The following is a 20727-nucleotide window of genomic DNA, read 5'->3' as shown; positions in this document are numbered from 1 at the left end:
AAGACAAACACTGATGATTTCACTTATATGTGGAATCTAAAAAACATAACAAATAAACAAAACAAAACAAAACAGACTCATAAACAGAGAGAACAAATTGGTGTTGCTGGACAGAAGAGGAGTAGGAGAAGGGATGGGCAAAATAGGTGAAAGGAATTAAGAAGAATAAACATCTAGTTATAAAATAAGTAAGTCATGGAGATGAAAAGTACAGCATAGGGTATATATTTAATAATACTGTAATAATAATGTTGTATGGGGCCAAACAGTGACTATATTTGTTGTGATGAGCACTGAATAATGTATGGAATTATAAAATCACCAGGTTGTACACCTCAAGTTGATATAACACTATATGTCAAAAATACTTCATTTATAAAAGAAAAAAGAGAAAAAAAGTAAAGCACAAAACTACCAATAATAGTCCTGGGGAGAGAGGTATAGATAAACCTTCAAATCTTTACTGAGAAGACAGAGAAGAATTCAAAAAATTAGAAAAAAAACTATATTTCAAATTGATCACGTTTTCACAAATTGGTTTGAAATGACAAAAATTTTACCAGAAGAAAAATATAGAAAAATAATATGAATTTAAAGTTAGAATAATTAGGGAAAGTACATTTTCTGGATATACTCAAAATAATTTCCTAGACATACTGGATAAAAAAATTTTCTGGATATGCTACTCAAAAATATTTTATAATGCTTTAAAAATGGAAGTATTATGGTATAAGAGTAAAAATGACAGTGTGATAAAGTAAATTAGAAAAATTAAATAAAAATGAGCTATGAGAATACACTTAAAATTTATAATAAAGAAATTATCACCAAAAATAAGGAAAAGCTAAATTATTCTACAAAAAGTATGAGAAAATTAGTTGTTCATATAAGAAAAATAAGACAAAGCAGATTAGTGTTTCTTAACCCAGATTATACCAAAAAAATGAACTGAGGAGTGTTTAAAAGGTAGGATGCATGAACTCTATCTACTCTTGTTACTAAAGAGGCAGTGTACAGAACCACCAATGTGGAGGCTTAACCCAAAATACATACCATAATAAAATTCAGATGGGTTAGCTATTTAATATAAACTTCAAGTCAAATAAAATTGTCCTTAAAATATACATACTTAATCTCATAATTAAAAGGTAATTTATATGCATATAAACAAAACAAAATCACAAAGGAAGACTTATGAGATATGATTATATAAAATTAGAACTTCCATATATAAAAAACACCACTAACAAAATTAAAGGGCCCATGAATAAACAAAAAAATATGAATAGTTAATATCCCTAACTTTTGCATATTAGTAAGTAAACAGTAATATCATGATAGAAAAACAAGCAAGGAGGATCACCTAACAATTGACAGAAGAAATAACACTGGGGTCAGTAAACATATATAAGAATATTGAAATCTCACTGATAACCAAAAAATGAAAATAGGAAAATAAAACTGAGATGCAATCCATCACAACACAACTATCAAAAGTTTGTCCAAAAAACAAAAACAAAAATAAACCGTTGATATTAACCAGATTCCATAAGATCCCTTTGACAAATATGGTTGGCAGATATATGACAACTAATTTCATGATGCAATCCAAATCCTCATTAAGTTAAAAGTTATGCTTTAAAAGCCTTGGGATGCCTGGGTGGCTCAGGGCGTGGTCCTGGAGTCCCAGGATAGAGTCCCCCATTAGGCTCCCTGCAGGGAGCCTGCTTCTCCCTCTGCCTATGTCTCTGCCCCCCACCCCTCTCTCATGAATAAACAAATAGAATCTTTTCAAAAAATAAACACATTTAAAAAACTAAAAGCCTTAAAAGTTATGCTTTGAGGCACCTGGGTAGCTTAGTCAGTTAAGTATTGGCCTTTGGCTCAGGACATGACCCCAGGATCCTGGGATCAAGCCCTCCATGGGGCTCCCTGTTCAGCAGGGAGTCGGCTTCTCCCTCACCCTCCACTTGTACACGCACATGCATACGTGTGCGCTACTTTTTCCCACTTTTTCAAATAAAATCCTTTTTAAAAAGTTGCTATCTTTTAACAAATTACTCATTTTCTAATAATCAAATCTAATGAAGCAAAACTATGCATAAAGATGTATGTAAAAAAATTCTCTAAACATACAGACATGATTTTAAAAATCCATAGAAAGGAATACACCCAAAGGCCATTAACAGTGATCCGTTCAAGGACTGTATACTCACTTGAAATATGAGGGCTAAAACAAACAAACAAAGACAAAGTACATGAGGCTTAGTTTTTGTGTGTGTGTCTCTTAAGTTTTCCAATACCTTTTTCTGGTTAACTTTCCTCTTACACACAGTACTTTATATTGGGCTATTTCACACCTCACTTGCCTTTCCACCACATACACAGCTACTGGCAAAAATCTTATCAGTTTTTATTTCTACTTGCTTTTTTTAAAAAGATTTTATCTATTTAAAATGAGAAACAGAGAGAGAGAGAGAGGCAGAGACACAGGCAGAGGGAGAAGCAGGTTCCATGCACGGAGCCCAACATGGGACTCAATCCTGGGTCTCCAGGATCACTCCCTGGGCTGAAGGTGTCGCTAAACTGCTGAGCCACCCGGGCTGCCCTTATTTCTACTTATTAATAGGCCTGGTCAAAATCTAGGAAGAAGAAGACTCAAAAAACATTAAGCAAAATTATTTTTAAAAAACAGTTTTGGGTTATACACAGATTCAAATTATCAATAGCTATTTCTGTTCTTCACTTGCATTAATCATCAAGTGTGTTTCAGAGATGTATTAATGAAAATCTTTTTTAAGTTTTTTAAAGAAAATGAACACCATTTAGATACTAAAAATTAAAGGTGTTTCCTTTAATTATCTAAATATTATGTTGCAAATGATCATCTATGTGTGATGCAATTCCTCTTTCTTTAAGGAACCACACTCATCACAATTTATTAAACAAGGCATAGGACAAGGATGTGAATCTTAGCTTATGTTATTATGTTATTATGTTATGTTACTAAGCTTACACTTAATCTTAGCATACATATGACCTTTGTCATGCCCATGAACCCATAGACCTTTTTAGGAAAAGTAGGTATTAATTTAATTTACACATACCTTTTACGATCATTGTACATTCTATTAATTCTGTCCCATTTTGCATTCAACTGAGTAAGTGTGTCCCGGATTTGAATGGCTTCAGGTCCAGAAGCTTCGAGGATAACATCTGGTTGCTTTTCATGAATAACTGCAATCTGTTCCCCAAGTTTGTCCAGTTGTTCTTTGATATTCTACAAATATATTATCACACATCAATAAAATTCAGCAAAGAGACATGAAGAATGAAATCCCAGATCAAAAATTTATCTTGCATAACATTTATTTAAAATATGAGACATAATAATTGTTGCTCATCAAAACTGAAAGCTTTTTAATGAAATAATACCCCATATTTGCCAAAGTGTGAGAAATACTACCTAATATCCTAATGGCAGAAAAGAAAATCCTCACAGTTGTTCAAAGCAGTATTTGTACAATATCAAAAGCCTCAATATTCTGTAAAGGTAATGAAATGTTTGAAGCTGGAATGATTTATATTTTCAAATAGCTAACAATGCCAATTTAAATGACAGAAATAAGCTATCAAACCTATCAAATCTAATAGTAATTTATTGGAAATGTATATGTAAGCGTAATCAAATTATATGAAAAGGCCTTGATGATATTTAAGAGTCTTATAAATAACTAAAAACTTCCCAAGTCTCTATTAACTTTAAGCAACATGCTATTCCATACCCTAAAAACTGGCCAATCTTAACTTGTTATAGATTACAACATAAATGCTGATATTGTACATCAACTGACAATCAAGTTTATAAGAAAGGTATATGGTTCATGCACGTGTTTGATTAAAGAAGTTTTTGATGTTGCCAGGAATTACTAACTGCATAGTTAAAAATCCATTAACTGCTCTTAAAAATTAAAAATTTGGTAATATTTTATTGGTGAATTGGGAAAGTTTTATTATTCATATACATTATTAATTCCTTGGCACAAATTTTAAATTATAGGCCATCTATAAAGGCACAAGGACAGATTTGCTTTATTCCTACATTAATGGTGGCTACTCAGATGAGGTGCCTGGAGATTTACCTTCAGAGAGTCTTCCTGAAAAGAGAAGTCTTCATAGACAACAGTGCTTAGTTCTGGAGCATTAAGTGATAATTCAGCATCATCCATGGAAAGTAAAACTTTGCTAATTTCAACTAGATAATCTGTGGGGAGAGGTGACAATCGAATTCCAGGAGCAAGCTGACCTGTTCTCCTCTGTTGATTAGGGACTGTCTATAAAAACAATAATAATAGGATACATCTCTTATAATATCCTCACAATAAATAGTAGCAAATAGAAGAAAACACCGTACTATTTTGTGGAGCAATTCAATACCATGAACACAAATAAAAAAAACTAAGTTTTATTTATTTATATTTTTGCCCTGTCTTGCTGTAGAAACTCTAACAATCTCTACTCTGATTTTCTTCTGTAGCCTGCAGTGAAAGAGTATAAAGAAGTTAAAGTTTGAAAGGTTTTTAAGACATGTGCTTACTAAACTTATTTAGTAAACAAGAAAATACAACAACTCCTTTCCTGACCTGTTGGGGAAATGAGAATATGCCACAAATCATAAAATCTTATATGAAATAAAACATTTTAATATCATTATCATTTTACCCATTTTGTAAAATGTCACAATTAGATTAAAAACTTCTGGGCCTCACTGTTGAAAACATAAATAAGTTAAACAAGTATTCATAACATAAGAAATGAAACAGTGGTTTTGATTAAAATAATATCCAGGTAATTCAGTATATGACCTTAATCTTTGAGAACAATATTACAGAACATGACTCCTATATAACACAATCAATTCAGACAGATCCTTAGGCGGGTGGACTACCTATTTGGGTACATTTATTCATATATCCTCCATCAGAGCTTTCTCAACAAAACAATGCTCTCTGGGATGGGCTACCAGCCTTGCAGGCATTCAAGTCCTTTACTCCAAATGGCTACAGTTCATTAAATGCCATCTACTACTTGTAAACAGCAAAGTGCATCTTCTCATGAATTAAGGTGGCTTCCCAGATGCTTTCACTATTTTCCTCTATTGAACCTCTAAAAAAATGGTATACCTTTGCATATTCAAATATGGCAGTGAAAATGATCATAAATACATGTTCAATGAGGTACTATCTTAAAGATGGTTATGTTTGGGCAGCCCGGGTGGCTCAGCGGTTTAACGCTGCCTTCAGCCCAGGGCCTGATCCTGGACACCCAGGATCGAGTCCCACATCGGGCTCCCTGTATGGAGCCTGCTTGTCCCTCTGCCTGTGTCTCTGCCTCTCTCTTTTTCTCTCTCTCTCTCTCAAACGAATAAATTAATAAAATCTTTCAAAAAAAAACCTTAAAAAATGGTTATGTTTATACTTCCTAAATGAAACCAAGATTCAAGACTAAAACCAGTGAATCAACAACATGGTGTTGAATATAGAGGTGTGCATTTATTTGTCTCCTAGAATGCGATAAAATACTTTTAGCAATTGGATAGTCTTGATTAGCAAGATAGAGGCAAGCCAAAGATTTCCTGATTTTATCCACAGGATTATTTATACTTGATTCTAATATTAGTTTTATTATCCCGATGCCACACATTCAAATTTTACTCAGAAAGCATTTCTAGATATTTACCCATGAGTCCAAGAAAGGAAATTATATTTTTTAAGCAAATATTAAAAAATGGGAAGGTCTGCAGGTATTGTAAATAGGAAGTTCCAAGTAAAAAAAAAAAAAAAAATCACATTCATTAAAGACTACCTTTTCCTATTCAGACTATAAAGATAACCTAGGATTTTCTGAGTCTCCACACTCTTGTAGAAGCAGCAAGGGCAGTTTGAAATTTAAACATGAGCTTTCTGTATTCCCAAAATAGATTTTATCCCAAGAGAGTAATCAATCAAAATGTCTTAGGAGAAGAAAAAAAAAAGTCCTCGAGATCTGACCCAGACTTTACTTCTGGATAATTTTATCTTTAAAAAATTCTGCAGGACACAGAAATGCAAATATACTGCAAGCTAATGCTAACATTAGACAGTGTTAAATGATGTTACTCATATAATATACAACCTAAATTCCAGATAAATAGATTAAAAAGTTCATTTTACATGAACATTTTATAAAAAGGTCATAGGTTTTGTTTTTATCAAACCATAGAGAAAAACCAGAACTAAACAGAACTGAATATTCATTATCTCTGTGGAAAATAAGTACTTTTCAGATCCTAAACAGGCTGAGGGAAAACACACACACACTCACACAGGACAAATACACTCATGCAGGGCTAAACAAAAATTTTAAATGGTTCCATGTTAAAGATAAAATAATTAGGAAAAAAAGTAGGAGCGCCTGGGTGGCTCATTTGGTTAAATGTCTGCCTTCAGCTCAGGTCATGATCCCAGGGTCCTGGGATGGAGCCCCACAAAGGGCTTCCTGCTCAGAGAGGAGTCTGCTTCTTCCCCTCCCTAGACCCCTCCCCTTGCTTATGAACTAACTCTTTCTCTCTCTCTCTCTCTCTCTCTCTCTCTCTCTCTCTCTCTCGCAAATAAACAAAGCCTTAAAAAATGATAAAATAATTAGAAGATGAAAATCAACAAGAAAATACTTTTATAGCAAATATGACAGGAGACTAATATCTTTATTTTATAAAGGGCTCACACATATTTTAAAAATAGTAACACATACTCTCAATAAACAAATGGAAAAGGTCATTTACACACATTTCAAGTAAGAAAATGAGTTCTTTAAATGTGGTTCTCAATTCTGACTGAACATTAGAATTGTGTTTGTTTCAAGAGAGTTCACATATAGGTCCAACCTAAGAGATTTTGTTTAACTGCTTTGGGGGTCAGATTTTTTTAATTCCCCAAGAGATTCTAATGTTTATACGTAAGACACGGTTTTAAAACTGCAAATTTAAAAAATTGCAAATTCGAAGAAGTATATTACCTAATGAAACAAGGACAAAAACATTTCAAATATTTTAAAAACATTTTAGTTACAATAACTAAACTACTGAATCCAAAACGAAATGAAGTTGTTGTAAAGTATATTAGTACTCTTAAGAAACATATTTATTCATTTGTTAAAAGTCCAAAAATTATTTCTATTTTAGACCAGTAATGATTGACGATTTGAAACCCAAAAATAAAGTTCTAGGAAAACAAGATATTTTTCAAAGTATCAATGAAGCAAAGAACTATAATATCATCTCAAAAATGTTAGAAATAAAAATGGAGCCACGCCTTAAAAAGATAACACATTTATCAGGTAAAATAAAGAGATAAAACCCACACCAGGGAATAGGAATAAAATTAGCAAGATCTCAAAGATGCAAAGGCACCTGTGTGTTTGGGAAAATGCACAGAAAGCCAGCATAGCTATACTCCTGGTGAGTGCCAGTGAGTCAAAGAGGTAGCTGGAAGCCAGACAGAAGAAGCCTTAGTGTATCATTATAGTGATGAACTTTGCACTTGTAGTTTCTTCTGTATTTTGCAGTATTTTCTTGAACACTTTCTTAGTTAAAGGAATGTCATGACCAGCCATAACTCTGGAGGGGAATAATTCTGAGGACCACTTGGAGGATGGGCTAGAGTTAAGAAAAACTAGACATAAGAAAACCCGGCTTGGGACACACTGCAGTGCCTAACAGGAGAAAAATCACAGGAGTCTGAATTATGGAAAGGAGAGAGGACAAAGAGATTCAGTCATTTCCCCAGGGTTGTAAAGCAAGTAGAGCTGTGTCTAATTTCAGGCTCAGCTGCATCTTACTTCCTTCGGAAGTGATGGTTTTAATACCTACTTGATGTGGTGTGAGGAACAAGAAATAGTTGAAAAGATTTTGAGGTTTCTATTTTGAGAATACATCGTTTTTGAGGAAATATAAGGAATACTAAGGGAATACATTAGGAAATATGGGTGGGAAGCGAGAGGACACGTTTAGGTTGGGACATGTTACAATATTGCATGCATAAGGCACATACAAACAGAGACATCTCACAGGCAGCAAGCTGAGAGGAGTAGAATCTTCTACTAGGTTCAACATCCTCAACTAAAAATGGTTCTGGAGACCCGGGATCGAATCCCACGTCGGGCTCCCGGTGCATGGAGCCTGCTTCTCCCTCTGCCTGTGTCTCTGCCTCTCTCTCTTTCTCTCTCTGTGACTATCATAAATAAATAAACATTTAAAAAAAATAAATAAAAATGGTTCTTAGAGGGATTACCTAAGAACAGACTTTTAGAGAACACCAACACACTTAACAATGCAGTTGGGAAGATGGCCACTGAAAAGGAAGTTAGTAGTGAATCTTTTTCTAGAATATAATCATAGTTCATCAATTCATAAATTTAGTTATTTGTAAACGAATATTTTTTGAGGTGATTAAGACCTCCATATATAAAATACAGAACTGAAGGAGAAAGTCACTTTTATTTTTTTTAAAGATTTTATTTATTTATTCATAGAGACACAGAGAGAGAGAGAAAGAGAGAGAGAGGGAGAGACACAGGCAGAGGGAGAAGCAGGCTCCATGCAGGGAGCCCGACGTGGGACTGGATTCCGGGTCTCCAGGATCACACCCCGCGCTGCAGGCAGCGCTAAACCGCTGCGCCACCGGGGCTGCCCAGGAAGTCACTTTTAAAAGGATAGATGCCTTTTAGATTTAATACATTATCAGAAGTCCAAAAGAGATCCCAAAAATAGGACTTTGTTTCTATTTTCTTTGAATCCTGTCCCATCTAAAAATACAAATGTTATTTAGTAATGCATACCAGGAAGGAGAAAGGGATACTATTCCACCTGTTTTTTAAGGTATCCATGAAACCAGCATCAAATATTGGAATGGCAAGAGCTAAATAAGTTATTTAAAGAATGCAGAGTCCCTTGGGAGATAATACCTTAGTTTTATTGTATCTTGTCCGCAAAAGTAGTAACTGCAAACGGATCTTTTCTTTTTTATTATCCTCCATAGGTTGATGTAACATTTGTTCTCCTCTTTGTAGAACTTCCTCAATTTGGGCTCTCTCCTCATCCACCTGAATGTTTAATAGGAAAAACAATTTACTCAAAAGAAAAAAATGCACAGCATCACTTACTAATCATTTCCCAAGAAGGAGAACTAACCTACAAAGTGTGAGATCAGTCAAGATCTGTTCATCTGAATAAGTAACAAAAATTCATGTTTTTTAAAAATATTTCAAATTTGAAGTTAAAATATCTTATAAAGAATGTTAGTTTAGCAGAAGTTAAAGAACATTTAGACAACACTTGGCAGAAAATCACATTTGGGTCTATTCTTTGGCATGATTTGGCAGATTCTTTGGCTAAACATCATTGATATAAAAATATAATTAACAGAAAAGTAAGAACACTGTGACTTTGAAAATCTCCTTGAACTAACCTTTTCATCTTCACCACTGAATTCCAAGTGTTTTTCCACAACTTTTAACATATTTTCTATGTCACTTTCTAATTTTTCCAGATCAGAGAAAAGTACATCAGCTTCAAATGCTTCAGTGGTAACCAGACGTTGGTACGATAATGGTTCCTGGCCAATTAGCAACTGCAGAAGTTAAAATATTCGTTGAAAAGATACATTCTTAACTAGACCATCATTAATTAGAGGGATAGAGTGTCAAGAGAGGAGCTAGCATTTATTTGAATTAACTTTAATTTCATTCATTCACAGAGCAATGAGTTTATCTATTTGGGCTTCTCAGAGCTATCCATTTTCTCCAAACTCCAGCCAGAGATGTGAGCTAGTGTGCAAACAACAGTAGCTCCCTGGAGTGCTGTGTGGAGGATTCTGAGATCCCATATGAGCACAACACAAAATAGGACCAAGGCCTAAAAACCATCCCTGCCCTGGCCACAGAAAGAAGAAGGGTGAAGCAGCTGTGCGGTTCAGTGGTTGAGTGCCTGCCTTCAGCTCAGGTCATGATCCCGGGGTCCTGGGATCAAGTCCTGCACTGGGTTCCCTGCATGGAGCCTGCTTCTCCTGCCTATGTCTCTACCTCTCTCTGTGTCTCTCATGAATGAATAAATAAAATCTGAAAGAAGAAAGAAAGAAAGAAAGAAAGAAAGAAAGAAAGAAAGAAAGAAAGAAAGAAGAAAGAAAGAGAAAAAGAAAGAAAAGAAAAGAAGAAAGAAAGAAAGAAAGAAAGAAAGAAAGAAAGAAGGAAGAAAGAAAGAGAAAGAAAGAAAGAAAGAAGAAAGAAAGAAAGAAAGAAAGAAAGAAAGAAAGAAAGAAGAAAGAAAGAAAGAAAGAAAGAAAGAAGAAGAAGAAGAAGAAGAAAGAAAGAAAGAAAGAAAGAAAGAAAGAAAGAAAGAAAGAAAGAAAGAAAGAAAGAAAGAAGAAAAGAAAAGAGAAAGGGCCACCACGGAGTATAGGTACATCCCATAGAATGTCTCCCAGGTAACCTTCCCCCATGGAATCCCCTTTGGATTTTGATATCCAAACTGAAAAAGTACATATTTCTCAATGTGGTATTTTCAGACAGTATCACTACAGAAAAACTTTATAATTATATGACTAAACTCAGTGTAACAACTTTAATAAAATTAACGTGCAGGAAAATAACAGGATGTTGGCTGAGCATAGGGAAACAAGGTTCTCACACTGATTATGGAAGTAGAAATTGGCACAAACTTTTGTAAGACTCTGGAAAATGTATTTAATGGCATTTATATGCACAACTTTTACAACAATTTCAAGGAATTCTAAGAATTGACCCTAAGGGCATGTTAACAAATGAGCAAAAAGACATGCATAAAAGGATTTTGACAATTCAGTATTATTAAAGCACACTGAAAGTGGAAAATTGACTTACAAAAGTATAACAGATCATATAATGGAAAACCTCATAGCTGCTAAAAATCATGTCAAAGGAGAACATATAAGACAATATAAAAATTTTGATATTTTAATATCACATACATAGGAGTTAAAGTAGACATGTGTGCCCAAATAGTAACAGAAGTTATTGATCAGAACAATAATAATTTTTCTTCTTTGTAGTTCCTCTCACTCCAACCCTATCTCATGCCTTCCTCTTTTATACCAGGAAAATCCTCCTAAATACCTTCTGAAAAGTACAAATGAGCTTAGATCAGAAGGTAGAGAAGTAACATCAAAGCTAAGGAAGAGAGAGTTAAAGCAGTTATTTATTTTCTTTATGTTGTGAATAATCTAAGTATATTCATAAGCTATGAAAGACAGTTTAGCCTATTATGTCAGCTATTTCAAATTATTTTTTTGTATATTTTTTATTGGAGTCCAATTTGCCAACATATAGCATAACACCCAGTGCTCATCCCATCAAATGGCCCTCTCAGGGCCCATCACCCAGTCACCCCATCCCCCCGCCCACCTCCCCTTCCACTACCCCTTGTTCATTTCCCAAAGTTAGGAGTCTCTCATGTTTTGTCACCCTCTCTGATATTTCCCACTCATTTTCTCTCCTTTCCCCTTTAATCCCTTTCACTATTTTTTATAGTCCCTGAATGAATGAAACCATATAATGTTTATCAGCTATTTCATTTTTTATATATTTATTTTTTATTGGTGTTCAATTTGCCAACATATAGAATAACACCCAGTGCTCATCCCATCAAGTGCCCCCTCAGTGCCCATCACCCAGTCACCCCTATCCCCCGCCCACCTCCCTTTCTATCACCCCTAGTTTGTTTCCCAGAGTTAGGAGTCTCTCATGTTCTGTCTCCCTTTCTTATCAGCTATTTCAAGTTAAAGCAGACTTAGACAATATTTACTTCCTGAAAAAAAAGAGGGTGCTTCCTCTTAGATAATTTCCACACACAACTCTCAAGAGGTAGAATTAACCAAATACTCAAAAATGTCAACCCACGGGCCCAGCTGGGATTCTGAAAACCTCATAATCCTCTGTCAGAATGAACACCTGGTTTGGGTGACCCCCAAAGTCAGCTATGCTGCTTTGTTTTTTGCCCTAGCAAACCATCAAAATGTTCTCATCTTTTCAATTTAACATTTACTGAGCACTCGGCACACTCCAGGACTTAAGAACACTACAGTAAAATGCTTCATTTCCTCCCCTCAGGAAACAGGGAAAGAAGAAAGGGAATTAGTAAGATACATACAAAGAGAAAAATTATAATACGGTAGCATAAATAACTTTTTTAAGGGAAATTTCTATTTATTATCCTCTTATTTAAATTTATAAAGCCCTTTTTCAAATTTATAAGCAGATAGCAGCTTTTCTGCATTAGGTTTAAATTGTGAAATTTCTTGTAACTTTTAGATGCAACAAAATAAAAACAAGTTCACAAGCATGTAGTATGCACAAATTTATAAAGTATGACTACACAATATTGGGTTTAATACACATGCCTGGTTTGAGAATGAATTTTATTTTTTTTTAAGACTGGTTGGTTGATTGATTGATTTGATAGAGAGACGAGGGGGAATAGCAAAGTGGGAAGAAGGAGAGAGAAACTTAAGCAGACTGTACTGATCACAGGGCCTGAAGCAGAGCTCAATCTCATGACCCTGAGATCATGACCTGAGCAGAAACCAAGAGTTGATCGCTTAACCAACTGGGCCACCCAGGCACCTCCCCACTTTTTAAAGATTTTTTTTTTTTTATTTCAGACAGACATACAGAGAGAGAGCTAGAACACGAGCACAGGGTGGGGAGGGGCAGGGGGTGGTCTTATAACCAATTTTAACTTTTCATTGACACTTCAAAAGCTTTTCTCAAATGGGTTATTTTCTTCAACACTAATTTCCTGTTGTCTCTCCTTTATACATAAAATCACAAATAGGGACCGATTCTCCCAAGTGATTAAAATCACTTTATTTCAAAAATTTTTGATGTATATACTATAAAATCATTTATGGAGATGCATGCCCACAGGAAAAAATAGTTTTATATTAAAATATAATTACTTACATTGGCACTCCTGATATGTTGAGACACCTTTTCAAAGTTTCTATTCAGTTCGGCTAATTTTGGTTCTACAAGCTCCCTGCTTGAGCCTCCACGAGCATTCATCAAAACAACAGCCTGATCACGGACATTTTCAACTTGGAGGTTGGCATCATCCAGCTCAGATATTAAACGCTAATTGTAAGAAAACACAGAATTATCACGTGGGAAATATCAAAACCAAACATGGGCATGACGCTAACTCAGAATTACAGGCAGTTTACATGAATTTCTTGGATCCCTGGAAAAGATTTTAGAACAATCAATTTAAGGAAGAGCTGTTCATATCGGACTCATCCAAGACCACAGTTTCTCCCACCAAAATAAAAACTAATGAATCTACTGCAAGGGAAGAATGAGTGCACCAGTAACTTGGAGCATTAAAGAAAAGACCACACCAAAACCTTCCACTCCCACTGTTATTGATGCTCTGTGCTTGGTACCTTCACGATTTCTTCCCGTTTACTCGCGGGTTTTTTTTCAATCTCATCCAAAAGAGCTTCAGCTTGATAAAGCCAGGTACTTATGTGAGCTACATTTCCATCAAATACTTCCAACTGGTTCTGATGATTCTAGAAAGGAATTAATAAAATACTTGCAATCAGATGCAGTATTTAAGACAATAAACTTAGATGACCTTTAAAAGACCTGCAAAAAGCCAAATACATGCTGAATTTCAAGACAGGATTCTGTTTTTCTGTGAAGTACCTTCCCAGTAAATAAATCTCATTCCTAAAAAAGCACAGTTATGGTTATGTACTTTGTAAATCTATTTGATTTAGGCCTCAATACAACAAAAATTTGAAGAAGGATAAAAGGTAAAACTTTTTCAATTTCATTTTGTTTGTCTCCCTTATTCTTCATTCTTCTAAGTAATTCCATTTACACCCCTTGATCATATTTTTTAATGAACTTAAAAAGTAATAATATAAAAGAATGCTTAAAGTATGGGTTGAAGAAGATTCCTTGCTCAGTGGACTATAACTGACTGGCAGGCCCGCGGCTTGTCAGCTCAGTGCCGCCAGCACTTAACAGCAGAGCTGGCACAGTCCTCACTAACATTTCCTGGAGTAGGACAGAAAAAGTGATTGAGGGAATAAATGTGAAAACCACCAGAAAACAGTTAAGCCAATTAAAACAAAGCAAAATAGCTGAGGCTAAGGCAAGAATTTAGGAGTTGACCAAAAAGAATAGGGAAGCCTTTTGATGAAATTAACAGCTTTTAAGAGCTGTGTTTTATAGAATAAAGGAAACTAGAAAAAAATCTTAGAAGTATTTAAAAGACAAGAAAACAAATTGTTAATCCATAATATGGAAGAATAGTTAAAAAAAGAAAAGGAGAACTCATAAATAAGAACAGTTTGGACAGTGATCTGGTGTCTAACAAAGAACCGATGACCACCACTTATTTAATGTTAAATGTTCTAGGGGTTCCTGGGTGGCTCATTGAGTTAAGCATCTGCTTTCTACTCAGGTCATGATCTCAGGGTCCAGGGATCAGGCCGCATTGGGCTCCCTGCTCAGCTAGGAGTCTGCTCCTCCCTCTCCCTCTGCCCTCCCCCAGGCTCATGCTCACTCCCTCTCTCTCCCTCTCTCAAATAAATAAATAAAATCTATTTAAAAAAATGTTCTAATAGGACTATAAAGGTATCATTTGAATTTGAAAGGAGAATTTGGAAGGTATAAATTTAAGAATATAGAAGTAAGGGTTGTGAGAACGTAGAACAAAGTTAGTTACAATAAAAATGAATATATAAAATATATAATGAACATATTCTACGAGCCAAGAGTCTCATATTCATTATTTAACATTTAAGAACTCTGTGAGATATGTTCTTTTATTCTAATTTTATATATACAGAAATTAAAATGTAACAATATTTAAGTAATTTACCCAAGTTTTGCAGATAAATTGTGTTTGCATAAGAAGCTGACAGATCAGGATGTGAGCCCATGAAAGAAACTCAATGCCCTACACATTCTGATTGATTTCAATAAATGCTCAAACGCAAAATAATTTATTTTTGTCTCTATTTATTATTATCCAATAATTCTATGAATTTGAAAAAGTCCTATCTCAGATACAACAAAACAATAATTTATAAATAAAACTTCTTCTAAGGGAAGAGAGAAGGGAAGTTGCCATATATTTATTGTTAATATAAGAGGGACAGAAAACCACTGTGAAATTTAAATGGTCATTACTAGTGGTATAATCAAAGACTAAAACCATACAACCTTTAATAAGTAGCATAAGCATCATCATGATATCTACAATTGATTATTTTAAGTATTAATTATAGATCATATATACATGTTTTATATCACATAATCATCACAAAAACTGTATGAGGTAGAAATTATAGTAATGTCCATTTTATATATGAGAAAACTGAGATTTATTTATTTTCTTTAAAGATTTTATTTATTTATTCATGAGAGAGATACACAGAGAGAGAGAGGCAGAGACGTAGGCAGAGGGAGAAGCAGGCTCCATGTAGGAGCCCGAGCCCGATATGGGACTCGATCCCAGGATCCCGGGATCACGCCCTGAGCCAAAGGCAGACGCTCAACCACTGAGCCACGCAGGCATCCCAAGAAAACTGAGATTTAGAGAGCATTCAAGTGATGACCAGTGTCATACAGCTCATAGTCAAAATTTTTACTTAGGCTACCAGATGCTAGTATGCCATTATTAGAACATTATACATATTATATATATATATATAGTTTATAATAGCATGAAAATTAAATATAAAATAAAATCAAAAAAAAATAAAATAAAATAAAATAAAATCATTAAAATATAACAAATGAGGTACACTTACTAGGATACTAAAGTACATGTTCCTATGTATGTCACAAATGGTTTTTCACTTAATAGAGACATTTTGAACTCTTTCTATTTACTATGTTTTCAAAGGAAAAAATAACATGTAACCAAATGAAACTAATTCACTTGAAGCAAAATATTATAGTGACACACAAAAAAGAGATTCCAATCAAAGCTGTATTGGCTTTTATTTTATTTTTTTTTTTTAAAGATTTTATTTATTTATTCATGATAGTCACAGAGAGAGAGAGAGAGGCAGAGACACAGGCAGAGGGAGAAGCAGGCTCCATGCACCGGGAGCCCGATGTGGGATTCGATCCCGGGTCTCCAGGATCGCGCCCTGGGCCAAAGGCAGGCGCCAAACCGCTGCGCCACCCAGGGATCCCTGTATTGGCTTTTAAATAATTAAAGGGGAAAAGGTTTCATCATTAAATTTTCTCTAAAACATACCATTAACGTATTGCACCAATCTTCTGTCCAGGTGCGGACACGGCTCCACCCAGCATTAAGGACACAGAGCCTCTCCTCTAAAATGGGCTCACTGCCCTCAATCAAGTTTTGAAGGGCAGCACTACTCTCTGTGATGGTATTTAAATCAGCTTTTCTCTTTTCCAGATCCTTCAGAACATTCTAGAAAAGAAAAATACCATGATCTACTTGATTTTTCAGAACATTGTATGAAGGTTATTTTGTTGCTGTTTTTATTTCAAGATTTTATTTAAATTCAAGCTCATTAACATATAGTGTAGTATTAGTTTCAGGGGTAGAATTTAGTGATTCAGCACTTGAATATAACACCCAGTTTATACAACTTAAATTTTTAAATGACTTTTTTTTTTACTTATGTATAGTAGTCCACAACTCCCCTATATAATTATTCACAACATGTCAAAGGCTTCCAAAACTCCACAACTTACTAATATGTTGAGGGTTCTGAAATTCCTAATAAAAAATAAAACATTTAATTATGCAAATACAAAAAATAAATTCAGTTGTGAAAAAGGATCATTTCATTAATTTTACATACAAATGCTATTTGCTACACACAAACACCAAATATCTTCATCATTCCTTTAGACATAAAAAATGAATTTTACTTTCAATAACTAAAAGCTGCCAAAACAGAACTATCCCAGAAGTCACAATTCTACAAATTTTATAATGAATTTATCTCCTAGACTACTACAGGAAACCAACACTGTGTACGACATTTATTTGGAAGGATAACACCACAAAAAATACCTCATCTTAACTAAATCATAGGAGAACTAGCATGTCTAAGCTGTAGTCATATAGTTGCCATATGCAAAGATAATACTCTGGGTAGTATAGTGACAACTTGATTTGTACATTTGTAAGTCTGACCAGGCAAGACATGTACTCAGAGAAATACAGCAAAAATGCTATCTTCCAAAATTAAAACTATGAAGTTATAAAATCAAAAGTAACGAGCATATCTACCCCACTGCTATTGTACCTTTTTAAACCAACATTTAAACAAATCATTTCAAGGAGCTCATTTATATTTAATCTCACATCATTAAATGACATTTTGGAAGATATAAAAATTGCAAATTCCCAGATGAGTCAAGGTTGAAACATTTACTTGGCCATATCAAACACTGGTATATTTATAAAGGCACTAAAATGTTTCCTTTAAATGTTCTTGTCCAGAAGGAAGAAAAAAAAAAAAAAGAAAAACAACCCACAGCCATGCTCTCTACAGTTAAGACTTTCTACATACATTTATTTCACTGGGAATGTACTGACTGACTAGAACAGTCCTTAAAAACTATATGAAATAATTATCTACAAGTAATTAAATGTAAATAACATGCTAATAGACTATACTGTAAAGAAAGTGACTACACTGAAAATAATATTTAAGCTATTGAATAAAAATGCTATTAAAGGTCAGGAATGAAAATGTCATTTAAATGTTTACAATGCGAATACACATTCTTCTCAAGTGCACATGGAACTTTCTCCAGAATAGACCACATATTGGGTCACAAATCAGGTCTTAACCGATACCAAAAGCCTGGGATCATCCCCTGCATATTTTCAGACCATAATGATTTGAAACTAGAACTAAACCACAAGAAGTTTGGATGGATTTCAAACACGTGGAGGTTAAAGATCATCCTGCTAAAAGATGAAAGGGTCAACCAGGAAATTAGAGAAGAATTAAAAAGTTCATGGAAACTAATGAGAATGAAGATACAACCATTCAAAATCTTTGGGATACAGCAAAAGCAGTCCTGAGGGGGAAATACATCGCAATACAAGCATCCATCCAAAAACTGGAAAGAACTCAAATACAAAAGCTAACCTTGCACCTAAAGGAGCTGGAGAAGGAACAGCAAATAAAACCTTCACCCAGCAGAAGAAGAGAATTAATAAAGATTCGAGCAGAACTCAATGAAATAGAGACCAGAAGAACTGTGGAACAGATCAACAAAACCAGGAGTTGGTTCTTTGAAAGAATTAATAAGATAGATAAACCATTATCCAGTCTTATTTAAAAAGAAGAGAGAAAAGACTCAAATTAATAAAATCATGAATGAGAAAGGAGAGATCACCACCAATACCAAGGAAATACAAATGATTTTTAAAATGTATTATGAAGAGTTATATGCCAATAAATTAGGCAATCTAGAAGAAATGGATGCATTTCTGGAAAACCACAAACTACCAAACCTGAACAGGAAGAAATAGAAAACCTGAACAGGCCGATAACCAGGGAGGAAATTGAAGCAGTCATTAAAAACCTCCCAAGACACAAAAGTTCAGGGCCAGATGGCTTCCCTGGGGAATTCTATCAAACTTTTTTTTTAAGATTTTATTTATTTATTCATAGAAACGAGAGAGAGAGAGAGAGAGAGAGAGGCAGAGACACAGTCAGAGGGAGAAGCAAGCTCCATGCAGGGAGACTGACATGGGACTTGATCCAGGGTCTGCAGGGAGACTGACATGGGACTTGATCCAGGGTCTCCAGGATCACGCCCTGGGCTGCAGGTGGTGCTAAACCGCTGCGCCACCTACCACTGTGCCACCGGGGCTGCCCTCTATCAAACGTTTAAAGAAGAAACCATACCTACTCTACTAAAGCTGTTCCAAAAGATAGAAAGAGATGGAGTACTTCCAAACTCATTCTATGAGGCCAGCATCACCTTAATTCCAAAACCAGACAAAGACCCCACCAAAAAGGAGAACTATAGACCAATATCCCTGATGAACACAGATGCACAAATTCTCAGCAAGATACTAGCCAATAGGATCCAACAGTACATTAAGAAGATTATTCACCATGACCAAGTGGGATTTATCCCTGGGATGCAAGGCTGGTTCAACATTCGTAAAGCAATCAATGTAATAGATCATATCAGCAAGAGAAAAAACAAGAACCATATGATCCTCTCATTAGATGCAGAGAAAACATTTGACAAAATACAGCATCCATTCCTGATCAAAACTCTTCAGAGTGTAGGGATAGAGGGCACATTCCTCAGCATCCTAAAAGCCATCTACGAAAAGCCCACAGCAAATATCCTTCTCAACGGGGAAACACTGGGAGCCTTTCCCCTAAGATCAGGAACAGGACAGGGATATCCACTCTCACCACTGCTATTCAACATAGTTATTAGATGTCCTAGCCTCAGCAACCAGGCAACAAAAAGAAATAAAAGGCATTCAAATTGGCAAAGAAGAAGTCAAACTCTCCCTCGTCGCCAATGACATGATACTGTACATAGAAAACCCAAAGACTCCCTCCTCAAGATTGCTAGAACTCATACAGCAATTTGGCAGTGTGGCAGGATACAAAATCAATGCCCAGAAATCAGTGGCATTTCTATACACTAACAATGAGACTGAAGAAAGAGAAATTAAGGAGTCAATCCCATTTACAATTGCACCCAAAAGCATAAGATACCTAGGAATAAACCTAACCAAAGAGATAAAGGACCTATACCCTCAAAACTACAGAACACTTCTGAAAAAAATTGAGGAAGACACAAAGAGGTGAAAAAATATTCCATGCTCATGGATTGGAAGAATTAATATAGTGAAAATGTCAATGTTACACAGGGCAATATACACATTTAATGCAATCCCTATCAAAATACCGTGGACTGTCTTCAGAGAGTTGGAACAAACCATCTTAGGATTTCTGTGGAATCAGAAAAGACCCCGAATAGCCAGGGGAATATTGAAAAAGAAAACCATAGCTGGGGGCATCACAATGCCAGATTTCAGGTTGTACTACAAAACTGTGATCATCAAGACAGTGTGGTACTGGCACAAAAACAGAAACATAGACCAATGGAACAGAATAGAGAATCCAGAAGTGGACCCTCAACTATGTGGTCAACAAATATTCAACAAAGCAGAAAATACTGTCCACTGGAAAAAAAAACAGTCTCTTCAATAAATGGTGCTGGGAAAATTGGACATCCACATGCAGAAGAATGAAACTAGACCACTCTCTTTCACCATACACAAAGATAAACTCAAAATGGATGAAAGATCTAAATGTGAGACAAGATTCCATCAAAATCCTAGAGGAGAACACAGGCAACACCCTTTTTGAACTTGGCCACAGCAACTTCTTGCAAGATACATCCACGAAGGCAAAAGAAACAAAAGCAAAAATGAACTATTGGGACTTCATCAAGATAAAAAGCTTCTGCACAGCAAAAGAAATAGTCAACAAAACTAAAAGACAACCCACAGAATGGGAGAAGATATTTGCAAATGGCCTATCAGATAAAGGGCTAGTATCCAAGATTTATAAAAAACTTATTAAACTCAACAGCAAAGAAACAAAC

At 35.0% G+C, this 20727-nt stretch overlaps 1 protein-coding gene across 9 annotated transcripts in view; it reads right to left on the bottom strand.

Annotated features, from left to right (window-relative positions):
• Positions 1–20727, bottom strand: part of UTRN (utrophin) — a 505421-nt gene that overhangs the window by 286187 nt on the left and 198507 nt on the right. For all 9 annotated transcript variants that reach the window (XM_077895925.1, XM_077895964.1, XM_077895934.1 and 6 more), the window contains 7 exons: positions 16349–16528; positions 13509–13637; positions 13030–13200; positions 9504–9665; positions 9001–9138; positions 4143–4334; positions 3108–3280 (listed from right to left, as the gene is read on the bottom strand). In XM_077895925.1, coding sequence (XP_077752051.1) covers positions 3108–3280; positions 4143–4334; positions 9001–9138; positions 9504–9665; positions 13030–13200; positions 13509–13637; positions 16349–16528 — 1145 coding nt within the window. The remainder of the gene's footprint in view (positions 1–3107; positions 3281–4142; positions 4335–9000; positions 9139–9503; positions 9666–13029; positions 13201–13508; positions 13638–16348; positions 16529–20727) is intronic.

The sequence above is a fragment of the Canis aureus genome, chromosome 1, assembly GCF_053574225.1.
Source record: "Canis aureus isolate CA01 chromosome 1, VMU_Caureus_v.1.0, whole genome shotgun sequence".
Lineage (NCBI taxonomy): Eukaryota > Metazoa > Chordata > Mammalia > Carnivora > Canidae > Canis > Canis aureus.
The sequence above is the reverse complement of the archived record's forward strand: the minus strand, read 5'-3'. Positions and strand labels throughout refer to the sequence as shown.